This window comes from Triplophysa dalaica, chromosome 15, assembly GCF_015846415.1.
Source record: "Triplophysa dalaica isolate WHDGS20190420 chromosome 15, ASM1584641v1, whole genome shotgun sequence".
In the NCBI taxonomy this organism is placed as follows: Eukaryota; Metazoa; Chordata; class Actinopteri; order Cypriniformes; family Nemacheilidae; genus Triplophysa; species Triplophysa dalaica.
In genome coordinates, this window is record NC_079556.1 from 10336681 (window position 1) to 10353857 (window position 17177).

The 17177-nt window shown below is 38.5% G+C and overlaps 1 protein-coding gene across 2 annotated transcripts in view; it reads right to left on the bottom strand.

Moving 5' to 3' along the window:
• itsn2b (intersectin 2b) overlaps positions 1–17177 on the bottom strand; it is a 31616-nt gene that overhangs the window by 1479 nt on the left and 12960 nt on the right. The window contains exons 12-37 of one of the 2 annotated variants that reach the window (XM_056767521.1): positions 15029–15291; positions 13272–13421; positions 13042–13182; positions 12837–12924; positions 12607–12746; positions 10923–11059; positions 9217–10073; positions 9016–9140; positions 8063–8220; positions 7585–7681; positions 7297–7493; positions 6928–6971; positions 6648–6814; positions 6409–6454; positions 6195–6316; positions 4915–5011; positions 4612–4806; positions 2548–2636; positions 2347–2453; positions 2069–2246; positions 1436–1534; positions 1174–1341; positions 840–1052; positions 585–706; positions 231–313; positions 12–95 (exon numbers count right to left, since the gene is read on the bottom strand). In XM_056767521.1, coding sequence (XP_056623499.1) covers positions 12–95; positions 231–313; positions 585–706; positions 840–1052; positions 1174–1341; positions 1436–1534; positions 2069–2246; positions 2347–2453; positions 2548–2636; positions 4612–4806; positions 4915–5011; positions 6195–6316; positions 6409–6454; positions 6648–6814; positions 6928–6971; positions 7297–7493; positions 7585–7681; positions 8063–8220; positions 9016–9140; positions 9217–10073; positions 10923–11059; positions 12607–12746; positions 12837–12924; positions 13042–13182; positions 13272–13421; positions 15029–15291 — 4167 coding nt within the window. The remainder of the gene's footprint in view (positions 1–11; positions 96–230; positions 314–584; positions 707–839; positions 1053–1173; positions 1342–1435; positions 1535–2068; positions 2247–2346; positions 2454–2547; positions 2637–4611; positions 4807–4914; positions 5012–6194; positions 6317–6408; positions 6455–6647; positions 6815–6927; positions 6972–7296; positions 7494–7584; positions 7682–8062; positions 8221–9015; positions 9141–9216; positions 10074–10922; positions 11060–12606; positions 12747–12836; positions 12925–13041; positions 13183–13271; positions 13422–15028; positions 15292–17177) is intronic. The other variant, XM_056767522.1, reaches the window with a different exon arrangement.

Below are 17177 nucleotides of genomic sequence, written 5' to 3' on the forward strand. Positions count from 1 at the left end.
AAACCGTTTACCATTTCCTTTAAACGATTTTAGCTCAGTCGCCTCTGAGACGGTAACAAGCAGTCGTCCGATTCCTTTTGCTTTCATTGAGCGAGCTGTAAAACAGAACATTAGAGATCTGACCAAAGCGTACGTCTTAGCCAGAATCAAGGCAATGATTCATTCATTTATTAGATGGAATTAACTGGAGTTGAAAATGTGTCAGTGATGTTCAATGTTAAAGGATTTACATTGAAAGGTCTTTTCCCTCTTCTTCTTCTCCGTCTCAATAAAATCCTCTGATGCAGCTTTGATCTTCTGAACCCATGCAGTTCTAACAGGACAAAGATGACATGCATTTTGTTACGCCTTTTATGTACTTTATAATTTAAGTTATTAATACATACATTGTCATTTTTGTATGATACATTTCCATAAGCAATTTAATCTCTCAGTTCCTCCTACAGTGACATTGTGAAAACCTGCCGTTGTTTCTTTTGCATTAGAGACAAACATTGCATTTACGGTTCAAGAACTGTCATATGTGTCCTGTAAACAGTAGCGAGCTGATAAAGCCGATAAAGAGCGCAACCTCTGAAACTGACCTTTCGTTAATGTTTTCGGTCTTGAGGGTGTACACACGGTCAATGTGGGAGATGTGGAAAACAGGATCATCGCTGGACGGATCTGACGGATGTTTCACTAGAACTTCATTGAGGAAGACAGGCTGCAAAAGTACAAAGATTCATAATAATTCACACAATTCATATTTAAATAAAGAATAAAATATTTTATTCATTGCCTAGAGTTTTAACAGGGAAAAAGTAACGGTCTATAAATAAAGGGGTGTGTAACCATACCGTCTTATACATCTTGTATTGAGTGTTGGACTTGGGGCTGAAGAGCCTGTCTGTTCCTGTAGAAGTGAACTGCCTGACAGCTTGAGTAAACAGCAGAAAGTCGCTGAACAGGAAGGCGTATAACTCTTTATTGCTCTTGGTCTTAAACAACTTTCCACTGTGCAGGAGTCTCCGAGGACCCATGCAGTTGGTCAGCGAGTTGAAGGTCAGATTCTAGACAAGCGACAGAGAAGTAATTATGTTATTAGTCATAACTTTGATTTGTATAACTTTCATCTCTTAAATATGAATGATTTACAGGTGTCACAGGGAGTTACAAAATGTGATTTCTTACCTCTGTGATTCCCTCACACTGTAAGTGAGACTGAATCCACTCCAATCTGTCCGAGTTCTCCTTCTCTCGGACGCCTTCATTTACCTGAAAGCACAGCAGCTCTGCTTTCTCCAAAGCCTCTTGCAGCTGAACATGGTCCACGTGACCCTCTGGAGTACTTTCAATGATCTAGACACACACACAAGAAGTTACAACACATTTTAAATTCTAATAAAATTCTAAAAATATCTTCAAAGTTTTCAAGTTATGTTGCAGTACTCACATTTTTAATATGGAGGGGGTATCTGGTAATCCTTTGCATAGGTTTTAGCAAAAAGCTGGACAATGGCATTCCTTTACACCGGTAGTCCGTGGCTATTTTCTGAAAGATATTCAAAGGTCAATTGTGATGTTTCACAATTTCTTTTGTAACCAGACACTCCCGAGTCAATTGTTTCCTGGGAATGTAAATATTTAGCTTATGACTCAATATACTGTAGTCATTTTTTTTACAATATGTAACTAATACTTTTTTCAAAACATTAACAATTTTAATGTAAATTAATCAAAATTAAATACGTCTGTCATTTGAAAACAATAACACAAAAAAAAAACCTTTAAAACAATTTTTTGATGAATGTCACATGTGGGCAGCTCAACCAACAGGATTAAACAGATCTTATTTTATTTTAAAAAGCAAATCACATACATATATCTTTACACTCCCATTCTTAACTACAATTCTTTTTCGAGCATAACATTTTTAATGAACATGTTTCCCCTTTGATTAATTTATTTAAACATTTCAATTCGCCTCTGCATTTGGAAAACAAGACAAAACACATCACAGTTACTCAGTTAGTATTCAACATGTCTTTTAGCTGTTGAGATATATTATATATGTGTGAACTTTCACCTTCATAAAGGTTTTGAAGTCAGGTTCCTGATCCGTTCTCTGTTGTATCAGAGCAGCAGCGTTCAGCTGGCAGCTGCAGAAGCAGATGTAGGCCTGCATGTGTGAGAGCTCAGACGCCAGGACATCTCCGATCATGTGAACAGGCTCTCCTCCTGGTTTCTTCCTTGTCTTTAGAGCCCTGACAATACACAATTCATACATACATTTGGTACAGTTACACAACTAGGCGCATTCATAATCAATTGTGCAGTTTTGTTTAATAATTACAAACAACATACTTAAGCATCTTGCTGTTGCACTGTATAAGTTCTCTCCAGTTGACAAAAATCATGTTCATTTCAGCCTCCGTCAGACGACCTGACTCAGACATAGGCTTGTGAAAGACCTTACAGAAGATAAATTAGAAATGTCACATGCCACACTTCAAAACCAGAAACATTGTTTTATTGCGATAAAATAAGTGATCTGTAGTTGCGAACCTCCAGGACCAGCTGTAGGTCTTCTATGTATTTCTCTTCCGTCTCAAGGAGCTCATCGATGTAGCCTTGTCGTTTCCTCTCCTGGGACCCTACGACAAGAGGATACAGGTGAAATAACCCAGACGTAACAAACGCACTCGGAGCAAAACCTAATAGACAGCTCCATAAGAACCCTCAACGTTCAACTATGTGCAAAGGCCAAACACGCTCAAGCAGACTCGAGAGCAAGCAGAGAAAAGCGAGAAACGTGTTGAGGGCACTCCAAACGCTCCGACATGAATCCTTACCTGGTGATGGTCGGCCAGTTTGACCATCCGGGAAGCCGGAGTCTTTGGAGGGGCCTTCATCGTCCTCTTCCCATAGCCGTAAAAATAGCAGTTTACCCCCCAAATGATCGCTCATGTTCCTGAGCAGTGCTTAGTAAAAGGGTGTTCATTGACTGGGATGAACAGTGCAAGCATGCTAGCCGGATTCTTTAATCTGTTTTCACCCATAACACAGACACTAGAGTATTGTAGATTAGTTTGATTATCACAGTCTTTACTGACGTCAAAATTCAGTCATGGGCGGGTTTAGTATACAAGACACCTGAGCACAGCTCATTTATTTATTTCATTTCAAAGTTATATTATCATAATAATAAATTGCTTAATAACAATCACAAAAGAATAAATCTCTATTTTTAATGTTACTCATTAACTTTTTCTAGGTTATAAAGTATGCATTCAGCGTATTTGTTGTTTCTATAATAAAAAATAAATAAAAGGGATGACAAAAATGAGCTTGGATTTTTTTTCCAAAAACCTTTAATGTATATAACTATATAATTTTATAAGTACAAGTTTTTATATATTTGAAGGATTCACAAGAAATTGATATAAAGGTAAACATTCGTCGTCAACCACTATTTGCATAGTTCTCCATGTAATCTGTTTATACAGAAGCGAATCATGCACAAACATGGCATAAAACACAGTAAATATGTAACAACACCACCCAAGGCGAAAGCGTTGTGCTTAAAATAGCAGCTTGAAGACATTCACAACATTTCTAAATACACCACACACATTATGTAGTAATACAAACTGCGTTTCCTTTTCATTGATTTTACATGGTTTTCAAACTTTTGAACAACACAAACTTAATAAATAACAAACCCCAGATTTAAAGTGGCATTTGAAACCATTTCAAGAATACAGATGAAACAAAAGACAAATTGTTCTTTAAAAGTTCAGAATACCTACAGATATTTCCTCGCTTGCCTAAATGAATGCTCAAAACCCTGTACTGAGACGGTTTAACTCAAAGTGCAGATAAATGCATCCTTTAAAGTGACCAAACGAAGCGCAACCATCCCAAAAAGTGTTTACTCTCTCAAAGAAGCATTCATTTAGAAGCTTAAGGGGAACAGAAAGACTTGTATCCCCTTTATAAATGACACCCCTACAAAAAATATTTGTTGTAGTTTAAACAAATGAAGAAATGAATGAATGTGTAGAGAGAGTTAGAAAGGGGTCATTAGATGTGTAAATGCTGGTTTCAATGCTACCACCAGCTCTAAAGGGGGGGTAGCAGAAAAGAGGAAATGTGTTACCACCCTACAGAGAAACACAAATGAGAAAAGAAACCAAAATGGGTTTAACAATAAAAATATTTGTGTGAGGCTTAATATGGAGGAAGAGAAAAGAGTAACATTGGATGATTATTATTTTTCCTTCTAACATGTGTAACTGGTAATACGAATTTATGAAAAAAATCCTACTCCATTCTAACCCAAAAAAATTATACAAAGAGCACCATACAAGTGAACGCCAAATATTGAGAACTGCACTAAAATATTTACAGCTGGATAAAAACAAAGTACTGAATAAAGTACTATACCGCCGTAAAAACATAATATCACCTCATATAAAATCAGAACAACCTTTTAAAAATCAAAGAAGACCTACTGTATATAGGAACCAAGATATCATTGTTGCCAACAAATGTTACCTTTGCCAAAGTGATCAAAAAGAAAACCTGTGTGACGATGAAACACACATTTTTTTTACAGTCTCTACTTACACTGCTGACTGGGGTCAGAATCTGAAGTGGTCGCTTTCACATAGTTGGTAGGGATCAAGCCTGTGACCCCATTGAGTTCTCCTTTCCACCAATCAGGATTACTTTTGTCCAACACGTTGATGATCTGGTTCTGGGAGAAGCTGAGCTCATCCTCGTTGGCTGCTGTGTAGTCGTATATGGAGACAACTTGGCAGACTACAGTGAGACACATTAGAGAATCAGATGAGAAGATATCAAATAATAGTTTTAAAATATGTTCTGATTGTGTGTCCCACTTATAAAGTCAAAACTATTGGTTCTTACCAGCTGCAGGTGCAGGTGTGGATTTGCCGCTGTTTGACCCCAGGAGTTTGACATGCGAGGCAGGGAACCAGCCCTTCTGACGCTTCTTTCCCCTGGCCTGTACACACATGCAGAGACTATGATACACTTCTTCAAACAATCCATTAATGGAAATATGTGGTCATTCATACACATTCCTGTCAAAAAAAAAGTCACAGGCTGTGTCCGAAATCACATACTGTGAAAATATGTACCGTGTTTGAATAAGTACCTACCTATCGACCGTTAATACAGTACGTTCTATATAGTATGAGTGGGTCTAGTATGAATACATTTGGGACGTCAGCCATGTTTTATGGTCATGTGACCCGTATTCTCTTTGACCTATGACGTATTAACAACATCCTACACGTGAGCATTGATAAAAACATAATTTAGTCACGAGAAATGAATTTACTGGCACTTACATTAAAAATGAAAGGTTTCTAAACCTTAAGTTACTTTTGAAATTTGACCATTGCTCAAATCCAGTGGCATCATGGGATAGGTGGCCAATCTATGTGTGAAAATTATATCTCATGACCGCTGAACCACTCTTTCACAATTTGAGCCTGATGAATCCTGGCATGCTCATCTTGGAATATGCTCGTGCCATCAGGGAAGAAAAAAAACATTGATAAAATCACCTGGTCATTCAGTATATCCAGGTAGTCAGCTGACCTCATTCATTAGGCACATAACGTTGCTGAACCTAGACCTCCAATCCAATGGGAGGCTCTTACCTATTTGCTTTGTTTAATCCAGGTGGTGACTTTTTTTGGACGGGCAGTGTATAGTATTATATGTGAAAAAAAAGATCCCATTTATGGAAACCAAGCTGCAAAAATGGGTTATCTAGAAAACTCCATTATATTAAAGTGATAGTTCACCCTAAAACACAATTCTGTCAATTTATTTACACTTTGTCAATTCAAACCTGTATGACTTTCTTCTGCAGAACACTTTTATGCCTTGGACACAAAACCAATGCAAGTGAATGGGTGCCGGTTAGCAACATTCTTCAAAATATCTTCCTTTGTGTTCAGCTAAAAATAAGTCATAAGGGTTTGAATTGACAAGAGGGTGAGTAAATGATGACACGATCTTCCTTTTTTGGTGAACTATCACTTGAATGATAAAACTATGGCATATTAACTGTATATCAACAACTATACAGTTTTTATCAACTTGGCGGGTGTGTGTTTTCTCACACATGATAATTTAAAAAAAACGTCCCCTTTAAAGTCACCGGTCTCGCTCACCTGCAACTCCCCGAGCCACCAACCGGAGGGATTCTTGTTGAGGATGAGGATAAGCTGACCAGGGCCCAGATTTAACTGCTCTGCACCTGTAGCTGAATATGGAGTGTTCACCTGGGCCACTTCTGCAACGAACATAACAGAAAACATGAATTTTGTACATAACATTATAATTGTATATAATTATAACGTTATTTAGCTCTTCTACATGAGTTACCTGGCTTCTTCCCAAGTGCTCCAGATTTACCAGAGAGACTTGAAGTCTAATGAGAAATCAAACTTAAGTTGTAGCATCACAACACAAAAACAGCAGAATATAAGCAAGCATCTGTTTTCATCAAATCATGTTTTTCTACTTAAAATGTCATGTTATTTATAAATTTTTTAATGCCATATCAGCACTTAGGCTTAAAATATAACATTAAATGGAACCCCATATAACCAAAAATAAATTACATCTGTCTCCTTTGGCTTGACGTAATTGGAGGGGAAGACACCCGATCGGTCTCCGATGCTCCCTTTCCACCACTCGCCCTCTCTCTCCGCCACCAGGATGGTGTCTCCCTCAGAGAAGGTAAGATCACTAGGCTCAGGACTCTCATACGTATACAGTGCCACATACTCTGAAAACAAGAGCCACATTCAAATGATAAAGAAAATTCAACTGGACGCTGACGTCTACTGTGTATTTGTAGAATGGTTCATTCAGGAATGCAAATGTTAAAATATGTTTTACCTTCATAGGTGGATCCATCTGTAGTATCTGATGCATCGTTATATCTACAAAAGAAGAATTTCCATGTCATGCACCACAACACAACAATACTATAAAATCTTTCACCACTGAACATATGATACAAACAGATATTTATGCTAATTTACAACCAAGACAATAAAAAACAGTGACACAAAACAAAGACAATAAAGCAAATCAACGTTGTTGATTTCTTTTGAAAACATAGAACAAGAATAATTTGATTTAGTGTGAAGATACCACTTCACATTGATACTCTCCACAAACAAAGCACATGTAACATTCACAGCTACAAACTCAATCTATCGTCAAAAAAGACAAGCGATTATTGTAGTTGTGTGTATTATTTACTCTGCTGACGCATCACCGCTGCTCAACACCGTTACATAGGTTTTGGGAAACCACCCCTGAACCCCGTTGAGTTCTCCCAACCACCAGTTCTCCTGCTGCTCCAGAACTGTGATGACATCATCTTTGGAGAAGTTGAGATGGCTTTCCGTCTTAGCAGTCCAAGAGCACAAAGCCCGAGCTTGAACATTTCCCATCACCTACAACACAAAGTATAGCAACATTAAAGCAATAAGGAACAAAACACAACGTGGATATTGTAACCCTGAGGGCTGGAGGACTCCTGCATACCTGAAGGTGGCTGGAGGAGGCAGAGCCTGATGCCTGGGTGGGAGTGAAGGCGGAGTTTAGCCGTGATGCGCTTGGCACAAAACTGTCACTCAGTTTGCTGGTGGAGAAGCGTTTTTAGAACATTCCAGATATTGTATATTAACGTATCACAAGATTGTAAACCATTCACTACTGTTTTTAATTCTTTGTCTGGCAAACAATTTTTTGAATTAAATGTATAAAAAAATGCCATGACTTAAACAACATGGTTGATCGCTCCTGTAGCAGTAGGTGTGAACAAACTATTTACTGAAAACACATTACACGCATTTCAGTGAAATGTTTTTTTGATAGGAAGTTTATAGCTGTGAATGTTTTCAGAGATGGTTCTGTCCCTACAGGCACTTTCTCTGTGATGTTTTTGGGGGAAATTTTGCATGCAAATGATTGATACAGATGTACAGCAAAGAGAATGAGGGATTTAGTTTGGAAACTGTACCTGGTGGAGATGGAGACCTGTGGCTTCAGGGCTTGTTTGGCTGTGGGCGGAGCCTCAGATCTGGTCAGCCTCTCAACATAGCTCTCAGGGAACCAGCCCATCTTCCCCTGGCGACTGCCGTACAGCCAGCCTTGCTCTCTCTCTACGCTCTCATCCACCTAAACAAGCACACAACCCCTTAAGCAATTCATTCTTACACCGTGTCTACACTGGACGCGTCAGACGCGACATGACAACCTGCTTGTTCTCAATGGGTTTGTCGTGCCGCATCCAGTGTGACAAAATTTGAAATTATAATGGGTTCTAATGCCTTTCGTCGTGTCGCACCCTTCAGATCCGGTGTAAACATGATGTTACTGTAAACCTAAACTGTAAAACACTAAATACTCCCACAAACCCCTAACAAACTCCTTTCATACAAGGTAGTTTCTATAAAATTATAGTAAATGTATGCCTTATGTCCAGTGATTTTTTAGCTGTTCTCTCATGCATTTGCTTTTTGACACATAGTTTTGTACAATAAATACCTTTTGTCTGGTTTGTGGAATGTACATTTCTATATATAAATACACAAACATACATGTATATATTTAAGCTATTTGTATAATATATATTTACATTTATACATAATATATATTACACACACACAAAAAAAATTGTGTTGACTGCATTTTTTTTCTATTTTAGACCATTTTATTTATCTTTTTATTTATTTAACGTATTTTATTTATTTATTGTATTTATTTAATGTTTTTTTTACACCTAAAATTCTAAAATATTATACACTAATAATCAAATGTATATAAACGATGTATAACAATATACTCTGTACAATATTACACCAAAAATACTCTATAATAAACCGGATAATGTAATAATATATTTATTTTTGTTTCTTTTGTGTTGATAAATAGGACCTTGTCAGGTTTTTTGACATCGAGAGTTAAACTGACCTCAATCATGTCATCAGTTTCAAAGGAGAGCTCTTCATCATTTCTGGCTGTGAAGGGGTACAGAGCTTTAAATGTAGTCAGTGCAGCTGATCTTCTGTGCTGTGTTCCAAGCGGCTGTCTGGTGCCTGATATCACAAATCACATAAATATCAAACTTAAAAAAAAAAAAAGACTAATTCTGTTCATTTCTTCTCTCTTTACCTTTCCTCTCCGCCAGGCCGCGCAAGAGAGCGGTGACAATATCCGTTTTAACAGAGTTCTTCTTGTTCTGTTGATCGTCTCTCAGCTGTGCGGCTGCTCCTTCTTCCTCCTGCTGTTTCCTCTTCCTCTCCTCATCCTGTTTCCTTTGTTCCTCCTCTCGACGCCTCCTATCCTCTCCTTCCTGCCTTCTCTTCTTCTCATCCTCCTGCCTTCTCTTCTTCTCATCCTCCTGGCTTCTCTTCTTCTCATCCTCCTGCCTTCTCTTCTTCTCATCCTCCTGGCTTCTCTTCTTCTCATCCTCCTTTCTCCTCCTCTCTTCTTCTAGTTTCTTTCTTTCGTCTGCGTCTCTCATGGCTGCCATTTGTGCACGTTGTCGCCTCCTCTCCTCCTCCTCCCGCTCTCTTCGTCTTTCCTCCTCCTGTCTCTCTTCCTCTTTTCTCCTCCGCTCCTCCTCTCGTTTTCGGTCCTCCTCTAATCTCATCGCCTCCTGCCGTTTTCTCTCCTCCTCCAATTTCCTTCTTTCCTCCTCTAGTTTTCTCCTCTCCTCCTCCAATTTCCTTCTCTCTTCATCTCTTCGCCTGCGCTCTTCCTCTTCCTCCAGCCTCCTTTTCTCATCAAATCGTTTCCTCTCTTGTTCTCTTCTTTCGTCCTCCTCTCTGCGTCTCCTCTCCTCCTCTTCTCTGGCTTTACGTTCTCGCTCGGCCTGTTCTTTTGCAGCCAGTAAACGAGCCTGTCTTTCCTGTTCCTCCTCCACACGAAGTTTGGCCTCTCTCTCCTCCTGTAGTTTTCTCTGTCTCTCTTCTTCATCACGCTGCAATTTCTCCTGCCACTGTCGTTCCTTCTCTAGTTTGATACGCCTGAAAGGAGAAGCAATTGGTAATAAAAGCTACAACGTTGGACAGGTTTTAAATGTTATGCGCAAGTATCCACAAGTTTCCTACGGCTCATGACGCTTTGTGTTAAAGATGGGAGAAACCTCCTGTTCAATGTAAACGAACGCATATCTATCGTATTTCAAGTAATTCATTTATAGCAGACTGTGAACTTAAGACACTGACAGCACTTATAAACTACATGAGCATACTGTCCACTACTTTATAGAGGAATGGGATGATGATTTAAAACTCGACAGCGGATATTTAGCAACTTTATTGATTTAGTTGTTGTCCACTTCATGTCGTGCCACTTCAATGCCCTTAGCGGTTATAAAATGCAATGTTACCCACTGCTTCTTTGGGCTTTGTGCTGTATTGTAATCCTTGTAAATCCAGTTTACGGTCTCGTGTTTTTATTGAAGACCATACAGTGTTTTGATGATTACATGAATCTATTATATATGAATTATATATCTCTCTTCAAACTATGAGCACATTCAGTCTAAGAGATGTTGAATGTTCGTTAACTATTTGCTAGAGATAAGCACTCTGTGTGTGAAGAGAGATCTGTGTGTGAAGTGCTCTTTTTAGTGAAATATGCTTCGCCTGGTTGTAAGTGCAGCCACGAACAGCAGTTGTTAGTCATCAGTTTCGATTTTTTTTTAAGATTACCATATGAAACCAACAGTATTACAAATCAAATTATGAAAAACAGTCTCATTTCCTGTCATTACAATAAGTTATTCAAAGTGCTATACACTACTTCCGCCGCTTCATTTTTACAATAGTGCCCTCCTGAAACTTTGGATACTGTAAGTAAAATGTTCGTACTTCTGCTCCTCCTCCTCTTTCCTTCTCTTTTGCAGCTCCTCCTGCTGGCGTTTCTTCAGCTCTCTGATTTTGTCTTCCTTGATGGCACGCAGTTTTTCCAAAGCAGCCTGTTGTATCCTTTGACTCTCTCTAAGATCCTGATAAATAATAACAAGATATCCCTCAGTTGACATCCCTCATATACACCTAGCAAAGATGAAACAGCTCCTCTAAGTAAATAAGTTTTAAATATTAAAAATATGCTTATTTCCAAAGCATACCCGTAATTTTCTTAAACATCACACATTAGAATAAGACCATTTTTTGAATTCCTTACCACCCATGTGCTTTTATATCACATCTCAATGTTATGACTATCCAAAATAAAAACTTGATAACTGTCGCAAGATACCAGGAAGAAACAAGCAAGTTTATGTAAACCCTGTATACCTGTAGCATGCAGAAATCTTGCCACAAAAAACTTCATCAAAACTTTATCCTCTTTATTTACAAAGAATTTCCACTACAGGGATCGTTCACCCAAAAATAAAAAACATACTCCCTTCAAACCACTCCCCCTCGTCATTTCGAAAATGTATTACTTTAGATCTTCCGCAGATCACAAAAGAAGATATTTTGAAGAATGTTTGTGTCTGTTCAATAGAAGTGAATGGTTACCGTATTCTTTAAAATTTTGAGTTGTACAGAAGAAAGAAAGTCATGCAGGTTTTGAATGACAAGAGGTGAGTAAATGATAAATGAATTGTCATTTATAGGTAAACTATCACTTTAATAGTGGGAATCAATTCGAACAACTTTTAAATGATTTCCTGTTTGGTTTACAGGGTTGAGATTTCCATCTATGGTAAATGACAGGTACGCCACCGATGCAGTACACATGTTAAAGATACCACATTATATAACCGAGTATAGAAAGACGCTTTCAAAGATTGAAGCTGAGAGATTAAGAAAAGAAAGAGATTTGCAACCTTCAGAAGGAAGAAGAGATTGCTGAGGCAACTGAGTAAAGAGAGCAGGCCTTTAAGCATGCAGTCATCCATTTCCTCAAACTGCAGCGAAAGCCAGGGAGAGACAGACAAGTAGACAGACAGACAGAAAACCTCTACAGCTAGTGATAAAGACACAGGGACAAAAGCATAGGGGTTATTTGCATTAGTGTCATGTGAAGCAGTCTCTATGCTCTTAGCACTGAATGGTTAAGATTGGCTACAGTGAAATGCTAAACCACAACAGCTACGAAATGATCCACATTGCTACTGTAATATGACTTTACGGGACAGTTCACCCAAAAATATTCTGACTTCCTTTACTCACCCGAGAGTTGTTCCTAATCTACATAAATGTCTTTGTTAAGAAAAATTGCTTTATACCACCCTCAAGTTGTTCCAACTCTCTTCAAAATATATTTATTTGTGTTAGACAGAACAAAGAAATGTATACATTGTAGAACTGTTTGCTTTCCTACATTCTTCAAAATATCTTTGTTTGTGCTCAACAGAACATAGAAATGTATGCAGTGTTGGAACAACTTGAGGGTTAGTAAATGATGACAGAATATTCATGTTTGGGAGAACTGTCCCTTTAAATCCTGTGGTTGAGTTTGCGCCCCACAAAGAGTCAGTTTGCTCTGTTCTGATTGGGTTACAAGAATTAATAGCGATGGTTGAGTTATATAAAGCCTTACCTGGATTTCTTTCTTATACTGATCCATGTCTGCTAATTTCGCGGCGGTTTCCGTCTCCAACACAGTAAATTGTTCTTTAAGCTTCCGACAATTAAGATCTTTCTCTTCCAGATTCCTCTTAAAAGTGTTTACAGTAACAGCTATGGCAGGAAAAAAAATTATATTGGTTGGTGCTCTTATAATAGCATGCACAACATAGAAAATAAAACATCATATTTATATAGACGTACTGGGGAGGTTGTTTAGACTCAGATTCCGGAGTCTTTCACTTAGTTTCTGCTGCTCGCTGGTCGACATTCCCAACTTTCTCTTGAATTCCTGCAAAAACAAGATTGTTGAAAAGAACTTTTACCTTCCGAGGTACGGCTTTCCCAATTTAAATTGTACATTTTCAGAAATTGGAGAAGGCTGTGTTTGCATGTTGGTTGGTCAGACCTCCAACTGCAACTGCAGGGAAGTGATGTCCGTAATGCAAGAGTCTCTTTTCTGGTTGATCATGTCCAACTCATTTTTCTGAATTCTCTTTTTGCCTTGAGCATCTCGGAGCTTGTCAGAGATCTGTCTCTGCTTGTTGCCCTAAAAGTAAAATGTAAAAACTTAAATCACACTTATTACAGAGACAACTATGTTTTCCCACCATGATGTCAACATCCCAGAGGTCTCACCACAGCTTCCAGCTCCATCTCCAGACTCCTCTTTTTGGCCCTGAGCTTGATGATCTCCTCCTGATCCTCACTCTTCTGGTTCTGGAGCTCCTGTTTTCTCCTCCGCTCCCACTCAAGCTGACGCTGATGCTCCAGCTCCTTTTTTGCTGCCTGTGAGGAGCATCACAGCTGAGGTTAGTGGAAGCTCTATTTATTCTACTTTACCTGAATCTTGCATTATCTTCTGCCGCTGACATTTATTCATTTTAGATACTTTTGTACTCTTTTTTTTTTTTTACACATGGCGTCTGACTGCGACTAACACGGTTGCATTTGCAAGCAAAGATTCATTTGCGGGTAATTCTTTGCAGATCGCCACTGGCGACCATGCAAATTTGATCATTTATGAAAGTGTTTCCAACGGAAGTGCTGCAATTACAACAAGAAAGCCAGTGTTCCGAATGCCAAAGAGAGAGAGAGAGCTGCGCAGATGAAAACCTCGCTTCCCGACCCCATGAGGTGCTCTAGCAAGTCGTGACAGACACTATAGAGGCTGCAGTCTTTCCTCGTAAGAGCGCCTGACTCCCATGCCTCTTAGCACGAGGTGTGCGACCGCAGATTACACCAGAAGCTGGGCTTTTTCCCGCATGCCCTTCTGCTCTCCGTTTTTTCCCACACTCGCCACACCAGACCCCGATGAGGCAACACGGAACGCTTGCAAATCTCCGCAGAAAACTCCATGGATATTACGGATTTTACCGCTTGTTATTGACAAGTATGCAAACACAACATATGCGCATTACTATGAAGCGCTGTTTGCGGTGACAGATTTTAAAGCAACAATAGGGAGTTTTTTTACCTTAAAATAATCTCACCGCCATTGACGAGTTATCTCGTCATGTAAAAAAAAACAGTTCCCCACCAAAGACGAGTTTTTACGACAATCAGTGTTAGTACTGTTTTACACCAGGTGGCGCTATTACACACCTTTGGGAAAAGTACAGATTCCCAGAACCTAGAACGTATATGTTTTCGCGGTTTTTAATGATTGTTCTGAGTGTAATCTGGGCGGAATCTTTGACAAAAAACGTAAATTAAAATGATGCATTTTTGAAGAAACCTACCCACATCTACAGAGTGATAAAAAACGAACAAATGAAGATAGAAGAATACGGTTTCTTTTGTTTGAAAGCTGAGACCTGTCTTCATTTGACATATTCTTTGTCCATATATTTTTTACAGAAAATTTACTGTAAGCCATTAAATTTGGGTGAAAATGTAAAAAAACGCTGGCGTAGGCTGGCGGCGAATGAGTTAACTGGACTAATTTTACTGCCGCTGCTACCTAACCAGTCCTCTATCAGAGATCACACTTGTTACTTTGGGCTGCGGGTACACAAGCCCCGCCAATCACCTGTTTTACGACTTTACGTTTCACTCGTAGCCTGGGTGAAGTTAGACAACAGCTAACAATAAGACAAAACTATCTAGTTCCAAACCATCACCATGGCAGAGCCAGCAAAAAAAACAATGAGGAAAATTGAAAATGTGATCGGACACGAGACCCTCATCAGGAATTTACTGTTATAAATTCACATAAATAACACATTTATGTCCTTGCATATGTTGGTTTAAATGAATTCAGAGAATCAAATTTGGTCTGGTGTATACGTCCTTTGACTTAAAAAAATAATATTATAAAAATAAATATCATGAATCAATAATGTAAATCATTAAATTTTCTCAGGTGCTTTAAAGACCGATAATGGTATAGTCACCTCTTTCCTCTCTAAATCTCGGAGTCTCTCCTCTTCTTGTTGTCTCTGCAGCTCTCTCTGTCTCTCCAGCCTCTGATCCTCCTCTCTCTTCCTCTTCAGGTCCAGCTCCCGCGCCTCCCTTTCTCTCCTCTCCAGCTCTTCTCTGGCCTTCTGCGCTCTCCTCTCCTCCTCCCGGCGCTGTTGCTCTTGCAGTGCCTGTCGACGCTTCTCCAGCTCTGCCTTTCCTAGTTCCAGGTTCTGCTTGAACTTATCCTCAAAGGTCACTGGATACGGAGCGCATGCACAATTCATTACAATTACTAGATCTGCTTTTGGCACACCAGAATGTACGAGACACTTAAAGGGATAATTCAAAATGATCAATAATCTGCCATCATTTGTTCTGGCATCTGATATCTGTTTATGATTCTTTGCTCTGTGGGACACAAAAGACGATATTTTGAGAAATCTCACAGTGGTTTTGCGTCCATACAATGGAAGTCAATGGGGTCAATGTTGTTTGGTACCCAACATCGTTTAAAAGGTTTTTTTTGTTTTGTGCAAAAGAAAGAAAGTCATACATGTTTGAAATGACATTTCTGAGAAAAGATTTTTCATTTTGGAGTAACATATCCCTTTAAGACACAAAAATTTATGATGGAACAAAATATAAAAGCAAACAGTACCAAGCGACAATTCACTTCTGTAAGTTATAAGTCAAAACAAATTTGGCTTTAAAACAGTTATTATATTCTATATTGTTTAATCATTCATACCACACTTACAGGATTAGACAAAACAAGTCTGTTCGGTTTTAAGTGTTAGTAGTATATCCAAAACTGGGTGAGTGGGAAGGATACCTCAGGCTTAACAATCAGTAGTGGGCAATTACAGTCTGCAAGCACAGAATGTGCCTCATTCATGAAACACTAGACGATCTCATTTATTTAAATCTTTTGTTAAATTCAAAATGTTAGTTGGAACAAAAGAAGTTTAGACCTGCTCCCTACCACGTGTAAATGGTGTGTCAAATATTCAAACCTCCTATAATCTTTTAGACAAACTGATGACACTGTGTTTTGATGCACTATGTATCTTAATGATATTACACCCTGTCTTTCTTTAGTTTTATCACGTCATAGTCCCTTTTCACACAGCCGCCAATCGCAGTGGAGGAGTGGCAGGACAAACACTACAAACACGCGTTATTTACGAACGATTGGAATTCATTAACATACACACGTCTTACTATTAAATCTGACATTTCCGAAGCATTCGTGAAACCAGAGGTGAGTCTTCGGGAAGGTCCGTTTTATATGCAAATTACTCAGAATTTACACATTTATCTACAAATGTTTCATGAATGATGCCTAACGAGAGAATATTTACTCAAATTAATTTAACCACATCAAGCAATTAAACTACCTCAGTCTAAAAAGCAGGTAAATACTGGCGAATTTAAATAAATGCATTAAATGAATAAAATTAAAACCAGATTAACAATTTTATCATACTTAACTGCGTGCACAATGTGTGGCAATATGAAAAATAAAATTATTTTATTTTCACTTTTACCCTGAAGGTGCAAATTTCTGTCAAATTGAAAAAGAAAATGCAATTGGTGATTTGACATATCATTTCATGAAAAGGCAAATGTGAAAAGCCAGCAGGGGAGTGGGGACAATGGCGCACCGGCATAGTTCAGGGCACACTATAAGATGCTTTCTTTGTTTGTCTGTTCAGACGTCTTTTAACTTATCACAGATGCAGAACACCACACAGCGACTTTTAGGTATTGCACCAAGCACAAGTCCGTCGTAATCATTTCAAAGAGCCGAGACCAATCGCTAAAACTACTCTACACACTTTCAGTCGAATGGTGTATTTTTCCCAAGGCATAAACGGATTAAATATCAAAATTAAAAATGCACTTTAAATAAGTTTAAACCGCTCATTTGCATACTGATATAGTTGAAACCTTTTGATGCACAATCACTGTTTTAGACCGATTAAAATGTAATACTGGATAAGATTTCCGTTTGAACTGAATGCTGTTAAAACTACTGATATCTCTGTTAAAATCCATGCTCTATGCGCAAGTGCACTTCCTAGCAACCTGCCAAAAACCAAAAAGGTTGTGGTTTTAGGTTTCAAAATTGGTGTTGAAATG